Source organism: Echiichthys vipera (assembly GCF_963691815.1).
Source record: "Echiichthys vipera genome assembly, chromosome: 16".
Classification (NCBI taxonomy): Eukaryota; Metazoa; Chordata; class Actinopteri; order Perciformes; family Trachinidae; genus Echiichthys; species Echiichthys vipera.
In genome coordinates this window covers 16,400,998-16,410,239 of record NC_139841.1, presented here as the reverse complement: position 1 = coordinate 16,410,239, position 9,242 = coordinate 16,400,998, and the positions used below count along the sequence as shown (strand labels likewise).

The 9,242-nt window shown below is 39.1% G+C and overlaps 1 protein-coding gene across 1 annotated transcript; it reads right to left on the bottom strand.

The window, feature by feature from the left end:
* Positions 1–360: 360 nt before the first annotated feature.
* On the bottom strand, positions 361–7,188 carry drg1 (developmentally regulated GTP binding protein 1). The gene is made up of 9 exons (XM_083929396.1): positions 7,034–7,188; positions 5,390–5,513; positions 5,078–5,253; positions 4,907–4,976; positions 4,312–4,481; positions 3,514–3,644; positions 2,576–2,743; positions 2,296–2,418; positions 361–706 (listed from the first exon to the last, which is right to left on the bottom strand). The coding sequence occupies exons 1-9, from the start codon at positions 7,070–7,072 to the stop codon at positions 607–609; spliced, it is 1,101 nt and encodes a 366-aa protein (XP_083785522.1). The 5' UTR covers positions 7,073–7,188; the 3' UTR covers positions 361–606.
* Positions 7,189–9,242: the final 2,054 nt, after the last annotated feature.

The following is a 9,242-nucleotide window of genomic DNA, read 5'->3' as shown; positions in this document are numbered from 1 at the left end:
CTGGACAGGGCTTTCAAAATGACTTTTTTTCTTGTGAGCCAGACTGAAATGGTAACGCTGTTGCTTAGTGCTGGTGTGTTTCTGAAGGAGACCATGTTGAGGTGAGGGAGGACAATGATGCAACATTTCTGTGGCAGATCACATGTAGCACATTATATCATCTGGATTTAAACAGAGAAAAGAAAAAATTGTGCCTGGATACACTTGAAACATGTTAACATCGGACCACCCAGAGGAAGGCAATATAGCCAAAAACGTTGCATAAAGCTTGGTGTTCTGGAGAAGATCTATGCTACGTGTTTGAATTTTAAAAACTGAATAAAAAGAAACAAGGCAACAAGATTTCTTACTGATTTTTTATTGAACAGATTTTTAATGCAAGTCTTAACCAATATTCAATATGAACTATTCATGGTGTTAAGTACTGTGGGTTGTTTTATATGTGACACTTACACTCATCAGTCATTTTGTTTTTAAATTACAGCAAAAAAAATGAGAACCGCATGACACAGATGCTCTGATGGATATGTTTGGTGATTTACTGAGCAACTGTACAGAACACTTTGTGATACACAGAGCCATGCAGTGGGCGAAGACACCTTTTTTTTACTTTTTCACCAGCTGGATAACATCTTCATCGTTCATAACGTGGTCCTTGCCCACCTTCTGAGGGTTGTGTTTCACAGATGCTCCCCACACAAGTGCGCTGAAAGAAAAATATTGAAAGGATTCCTTTAACGCAGAAAATAGGATGCATGTTTAATTTTACACCATCTTATAGAACCACCAAAAAAATGGAAGGGCTCATCACACAGTAATCCACACCAAATGAAATCCTGGAAATAATTGATAAAGATAGTGATTCTTTCTTTGCTACAGCAACAAAGGTTCTGCACTATGAAATAACCTACAGGGTACAATGACACATTTTAGTTACAAAGGCTTTCTGATTGCGTGTCAGTTTGACCCTTAATTCCCGGGAGGATGGGCAATGCTCAGCAGCACTAACATATCGCCTGATGGATGATCTTGGCTCTTCCATTTGGAAATGGTGGTGCAACACACCATCTAAAATCCTAATCCTTAAATGAATACGTACCTCGCTGTGAAGAGGACAATGGCTGTGATCAAAGCGACTGTGATATTTTAAACCATTTAATGACCACTTGTAATTCTGGTATAGGGTAAACCCTGATGCCGTAAGGTTTTTTGTTTCTGTTTTAGCCTTAAGAGTGTGGACTAAAGCAGACAAAAATACATTATTGTTATGAATCTAAATGATACTCGCCCTGTATACATTTTTTTTGTACAATTCTGATGTACTGAATTTCACTTGTTTGGGTTAAAGCTGGAGTAAAAAGATTTCTGAAAAAAGGCAAAAAGAAAAAAATGCTAGAATTTGAAAATACAGCCTCTTCTCACTCTATCCTAAGCCCCTCCCATCAGACGAGCATGAGCATATACACATGCTTCATACAGAAGCCGACAGTGGTCATTTTTTTCTCTCGATCATCCCTCATGATTGTGATACCGACGTAGTCATAGAGTGGCAATTTTTTTTCTCTTCTTTGCAAGCTTGTGGCCCTTTGAGAGGTCATACTGTGATTTGAGGCTCTAGCGAGCATGATAGCAGCAGAATAAAACGTGCCAATATGTATGTTGCTAATAAATTACCATTCTGTTAACCATGGCCATGAGCCTTTGGCTACAGCTAGCAGAAGGCTAAACTATTAGCGACATTTTCTCTCCATGTCTAAAAGACGCCAATATTGACATTTGTTTTACTGGGTGGATTGTCAGACTCTTTAGACTCTTATGAAACATGTCCTCCATTTTTTTCCCCAGTGTAGGCAGTTGTTGCCAATCTTGGAATAGCAACCTTTTCTGCAGGATTGTCCACCATCGAATCAGGCTTTCCCTATCCTAAGTAATGCACATGTGTATCGGCATTTGTACAACAGCTAAGAGGGACGCTTTTTCTCTGAAACGACCCATCACATCCAAAACCTGAAAACAGAGCCACTGAGGAGGTGCAGGGGTCTCACTTTCTTTCAGTCTTCACTACACTTGAATTACAATAATCTGAAAGTGTATTATGGAGATTTAACCCGATTATGCTAAAAAAAGAAAGAAAAAAAAACTGCCTGTCCCATCCATATGACATGAAGAAAATGAGTGGGGGGAAAAAGCTTCTGTAGGAGGCGTGCAAGATTGCACACATGATCAAATCTGTGTGTTAAGACAAGAAAGTCCCCTTTAAAAGTGAAATAATAAAGGCAAATCTATGGTACTCACTATTTAAGCTCTTTGAGGAGGTTTTTGTGAATCTTTAAGCAGAAATCCTCGACAGCAGTCCGTCCATCAGGGAGTACAACAGGAGAGGTGTAATCAGGGAGTTGGCCTTTGGGTTTAGTGTAGCTGCAAAGGAACACATGAGATCAGTCAAATCTTCCGGTCTAAAGCCACACGCATTCAATTTCACATCCAACAGATTTCTCATTCTGCGCCATTTACATGCCCAACTCTTTCACCTTCATACACACCCCCTACTGGTGACTGTATAAACATCTCTTACATGCGCACGAGCCTGAGGTAGTCCCACATCCTCTCCAGCAGGTCATCGAAGTTCCAGCGGTGATGGGCTGAGATGGGCACACAGTGGGGCACCTTATAGATGATGTCGAGCTCCTCAATGGAGATCTGATCGATTTTGTTGAGCACATAAATGCATGGGATGTAGACCCTGTTGACAAGAGACTGTAAGAGGCTGCTCTCTGTGAAAGTGCTGCAGCAACCAGCAAAGACACATTTCTGTACTGCTGAGACAATGTTGGTTGGTGTGGCACATTTAATGACTCTGTTCATGGTGTTAGACCCAGGGAGCCTTTATGCAAAAGAGACCCAGTGAGTGGTCTGTTTCTATACAACTGCAGAGACATGGGGTAATGCGTGGCTGTTTCTTTTTGTTGTAATATTTTACAGAATTATTTTGGTTACATATTTCTTTTAAAAGAGTTTTATTCCCCCCCCCCACTGCAATGTTAGTGTCCATTATGCTTTCCCCTTTTGTTCCAGTCTTTTCCCTGCGAATGCACAGCAAGCATTTACGCAGCAGAGACCCTGTGAATGCTTTGTTTCATTACCACTGCAGGGAGGTTATGCTGTTGCCATGTCTGGTGTCTTGCATAAAATGGTGAAAGCAGTTAGACCCGCTACACATGCCCCACCCCGCATTATCCATATTCTTGAGTTAAACGCATTTGCTGAGTTTGCATTTGTAATTACATTGAGGAGTGGTAATCTCATAGGTTTTTAAGTAAGAGATGGAATTGCTTAACTACACTTTATACATAAAAATGTATGAAAATGCAAGTGTGTTTGGAACCTATAAATAGTATTTTCAAATGTATCTGCACTGATGTTGGGGGAACTGGAATGGGATTTCATTTTCCAACAGGCCACACCCACTGGGAATGACTAAGGAGGGCCCACTGTGGCACTTCAGCAGCTTACCGATTTCCCTCCACCACATCAATGAGGTCATCAGCTGTGGAGTCACTGCGCAGAGTGATGTCGGCATTGTGGATCTTGTACTCTGCCAGGATACTCTTAACAGTATCACCATCTAGCTCAGTTTGTGCACACTAAAAATAGAGAGGGGAAGACAGGCACAATGTCAATCAACACCAGACAGGGAGACAATGAAAAACAAAATACTATAAAATGATAAAGAGCTGGTGGTAATTATGGTATTTACAAAAAATAAAATTAATGCAGAGATTTTGCAAGACGGAAGAATACATTTTCAGAAGCAACTAGGTGTAATCTTTTACATGTCCACCAGAGGGTGGCATTGAAAAGTGTTTCAGTGTTTGTTACCAAGGTGATACACCTCATGTAAAATGTCTTGTCTGCACTTCATTCTGCAGATCATTTCAAACCTTGAAATATCCCACACACGCACACAATATTAAAAAAGGATTCTTAAGTTTGTTTAAGCTAATGAGATGCCAGAAAATTGCCCATCATGCAAACTATCCGACAATGGACTACAGATGTTCCTGACAACCAAAACCCTGCACGCCAGAATAATGGCACTATTAGTCAATTTATAGAGGGATGGTTCTCGACGTGATATTGTCACTTTTCCAGTTCTTCATTTGCTTGAAGGACAACCGGCCTTTATAACACTGTCAAACGCATAACACACTTAAAAGTCTTATGAGCATTACATTATTTATTTCTTCTATTCCCACTCAAAGATTTGGGAGACGTTTGCATTGCTGTATTTAAATTCTATGTGAGTCATACCGTAGCTGTGAAGTTGATGCCTCCTTTGTCCTTCCTCTTGAAGCCAATGTTGGGTGGCTGCTTGTTAAGTCGGATGCCAAAGCCCTCCAGCTCATGTTCTATTAGCTTCTTATGACCAAGGGGCTTCAACACATCGAGCACTATCAGGATTAGGTTGCAAGTTCGAGCCACTAAAACAGGAGGAAGGAGATGCAGACATTGGTAAGAGCGTGGATGAAGGAATCACATCGCTTACAGTACGTATCTGCAACCATTTATTAATAAAAACAACACAGGTGAGGTTTTACTTTTCCCTGCTACACAAAATGTAAGCCAATATAATATCAAAACATTGTTTAAGCAAGCTTGTGCCAGGGTAGTGGTAAGAAATAAAATATATTTAAATAATGGCCTCAAAACATCCCCTTCCACTCTTTATGAAGTGTCCCTTTGCCTATTTGTGGCCATTAGAAGCAAATAACAGCACACAGTAATGTCTAAACAATGCACACAATCAATAGAGAAAGAGCTACATGTACGTCACCCCTTATTTTATAATTTGATTTTGTCAATGAAAAATCTTTCTTAGCAGAAACCTCACTGATTACATTTTTACCTGCAATGACCTGTCTGCCTCTGCCCTTGCCATCCTTGGCCCCTTCAATGATACCTGGGAGATCCAGGAGCTTAAAGATAAGACAAATCATGGTAAAATTAGCACACCGCTGGAAACTTACTTCCCCGAAAACACTTACACAGTTACTGAACAAACTATAGAAGGTTGTACCTGAATTTTGGCCCCTTTGTAGCGAATGACTCCAGGTACTGTCGTTAGAGTGGTGAACTCGTAAGCGGCAACCTCAGAGTATACACCTGCAAGATTACTCAGCAGTGTTGACTTCCCCACTGAGGGGAAACCCACAAATCCAATACGAGCGTCACCGGTTTTTGCAACATCAAAACCTAAAAGACAAACAAGAATCAGAAACATGACTTAATTAAATATCCACGACAATGCTTTGGGTGACAGGAAAGACTTAAAGGCATGTTTGTAAGTAAACCTAAATAAAAGTAAAAACTGTACTAATCATAATCTTACCTTCTCCCGTTGCACCACCAGTGCCTCCTTTCGGTGTGATGAGTTCCCTCCTCAGTTTGGCAAGACGGGCTTTGAGCAGACCCAAGTGGTGAGCTGTGGCCTTGTTCCTCTGCGTCCTGGCCATCTACAATTAACAGTTACACCAGCATGAGGGCGTATACTTGTTCTTTACAGGACAGTTTTGTAGTAACCACTGAGGAGCAGTATGTTAAGACAGTTTTTACTCCCCAAGGCAATTTCAGTCAAAAGCAGCTGGACTTGGTTATTAGTGTTATTTATGTTTTCTAGGTTTTCCTAGACAAATAACCAAGTCCAGTTACTTTTGACTCAAATTGCTTTGGGGACAACAATGACCTGGACAAATGAGAATATTCACAGGCTGGCGGTTTTTACTGTTTACAGCCACGTAGAACCAAACATTACACAACTAGAGAAAAACAATAGCTTGTAATAAGCTATAGATAAACTTTAAAAGACATTTTGTGCAGAAAGGGAGATTGTAGATTTGGTCGCCCGACACTTACATTGGAAGTGCATTAGGTAGACACTTTGTAATTGCCATGAACAGGAGGACTGATTACAACATGCAAAAACAGCTTTAGTGTTCAAATGGGCCCCTGATTGTTTAAGACAGAATTGCAAAATAGTGTTCCTAACCTTTAAAGTAACTGGCTGGTAGGATATAAGATAACGATGACCCTGACTTAACCATTGACATATGTTTATTAATAAGGCTGTTGTTGGACCGTTGACTTCTGAACACTTGTGAGGGCTTATTGCTAACCCTGCAGCATCAGTTAGGCTACGTTCATGTTTCTTATTGTACCATCTCTGCTGAAGTACTTAAAAACAATCTAGTCAAACTTTATCAGCTCTATCTTTGGCACAGCCCTTACACTGCACTTCCATTTTTTAAAAAGTATTTTATTCAGGACTTCTTACAAAACGTTTTAAACAACAACCATAAGACAGCATTGTGGTTTTGTTTTCAAGTCATATTCTGCTATATTCAAACCTTGTAGTCACATTTATTCACATGTCACAAACGTTAAAGTTGTTTAAGCATTCTTGAATATTGTTATTCGAAACAGTATCTTTCACCCAGATACTTCATTCAAACTTAAAACCTGTCTCAAGACGTTGAATTATTAAGAAACGATTCAACTTGATATCTTTTACAGTTTTTTTAATGATCATAATTAAAGATTTATGATTATTTCCGACCTGATTTGACTTTACAATCGTTCAGTATTGTGCTGCTTATTATATAAATTGTTTAGCTATATTTCTGATGTGTATCATTTGCATACTTGGGTCTACTGTGGTAATCTAAAAATAAAGATTTCTAATTTGAAAAAAAATAATCTGGTGTTAGCATTAACTGATAACCGTATCTAGGCTACTGACCGAACGTTATGATAACAACGTCATTTAACTTCTGGATAATAAGACATTTAAAAGTTGAAATAGCACGTAAAGCAACTTTTAATACACACTTTAACCTGTCAAGAATCTAGTGGGCCACAAATATAAAGTGCAATACGTGGCCCAGCTGTGGGAGCTAGGCTACAATAACGTTAGCTGCTATCGTGTAGCTAACATGTGATTCGCCGCGGTAACTTATCCAGCCGCGTGTCTACTTACCTCATTTTCAATCTCTGCTATTTTGGCGAGTATACTCATGTTGACGGAGATTACCGTGTACAACTGACGTTACAGAATGAAGTTAGAGAGACTTTTTATACATGGAAGTTGGCAAAGTTAGATGTTACTTAGCATACACACGGGGCCACACCACGCAAGTGCCACCGTGCGCTGCTTCACGGGAAATCTCGCGAGAAGATATATATCAACACTAGTCCCGGCGCGTTGACTGACAGGAGAAAAACAATCTAAAGGAGAGAAAAACATTTTCTCTCTAAAGATAAAACTGTACATAGGCTAAGGAGTTGTCCACTCCTTTTATATCGATAAGGGACTGTGGTGAAATGCAACAAGTATATTTACTTACTGCACTTAAAGGTTGAATATGTAGAATCTTTATTAAAAGCTATATTAAGAAAACACACAAGGGGAATTTTGAGAGGCACAGAATGTAAGTATTGCTTTTCAGTACAAAAATATATTTAGTCTGAATTAATATGTTTTTTTAAATGACTTTCTGTCACGGTCTATTTACATTGTACCCGCCAATAGTGCATTGCAGGTTGTCAGGGTTGTCTGTTGTTGGGTGCAGCTACTGTAGGCTGACACTGGGTGAAATGGAGTTTGCCAATCCTGCAGCTCCTTATTTGTCCCAGCAGCTGAGTGACCGGAGACGGGCAAAAACCAGAGTCAATATAGGCCAAGCATTCACTCCATGGACTGAGATATAGGAGTTCAACAGCATTGAAACACACGCCCAAATGGCTACGTTTGTCAGTCAAAGTCCTCTGCAATACTTGTTTTTATGGTGTAATTTGCCGGAGGGGATGGGTTCAAACAGGCTTATCAGACTTTGGTCTCCTGTAGGCTACTGGACCGGGTCTGACCAACCTGGCAACCCTAGTGATGGAATGATTTTTTTGTTGTTGCAACTACGATCTTGAGACACTAGATGGCGGTGTTCTGCTCGTTCTCCATATTCAACCTTTAATTACATTTTTGTTGTCATTGTAGGCTGCTTTACTTCACTTTTTTTTTAATCCTCTATATTTCAGTTGCAAGTACTACTACTACTTTATACTCCACTTTATTTGACAGATACAATCACTAAGATAACAAACAAAAAAAACATGACAATCTTATGCAATAAAACCTGTTGTTAAAGATAAAACCAGTGACTCCCAACATGTTTGGCCTGTGTCTACTTGGAGACTGTCATCAGGTTTCAGTTGTTTGTGAGTTGTTGCAGAAACTTATCCTATCTTAACTTTTGGTTTAGTCTTAATAACTGTCAGAGGTTTCTGCGTTTCATTTCCCCATTAGACATGACAATAATAATAATAATTAATAATAATAATAATAATAATAATAAGAATATTACCCTGAGTGTCAGCCTCTTACATTGGAATACCTACAAGTTAATGTGTAGGGGAAATTTCCCCCTGATTAGTAAACCGGAATACCTCCCTCATTTGTCTCCACATATTGATCAGTAAGAAATCAAGAAAGGTTTTTACACAAAATCAAATCAAATTGAAAAGTGGTTTTGACCATGACTTGTAACTGTAATTGTCGTACTTGTAGCTTACTTGTTTATGCAGCAGCACAAACAAACAAGCACTTAACTTGTAACTACTCAATAATAAACACACACAGAACAAAAAAGGATGCAGACCAGTCAAATTGTATTTTTTTTAATTGTTTAATTATTTATTGTTGTTATTTATTTAAGTCGCATACAGTATAATCTCTCATTGGTTTCTATGTTGCGGAAGTTTGTGGACTGAACACCTGTCATGTTGTTGACCATCTGATAGACTTATTGGTTTGTGGGTGGGCTGGTTGAACAAGATCATTGCTGCTGATTTTAGGATCTCCTCTGACCCATGCTATGCTCTGTGAACCTTGGAAAGGTTACATTAACACCTATGTTCATAGGGTAAATAAGAGGGTCTATTTGCCACATCAGGGTTTTTCGCACAGTTGACTGAGACAGACTGTATGAAATGCCAAGGAGGACATTTAAATCAAATTTAAATATCTTAATTTGATTTTTGACATTAAAACTTCAAAACCTAATAAATGCCAGCCACTGTAGGTAGATTTTTGAGTTCTGCTATTGAATATTGCGTTTTGAGCTCGGCCAACAGTGTCATCTAAAGCCTTCTCTGTAAAAAATAAATTCAATCTGGAGAATAATGCAGTTTTT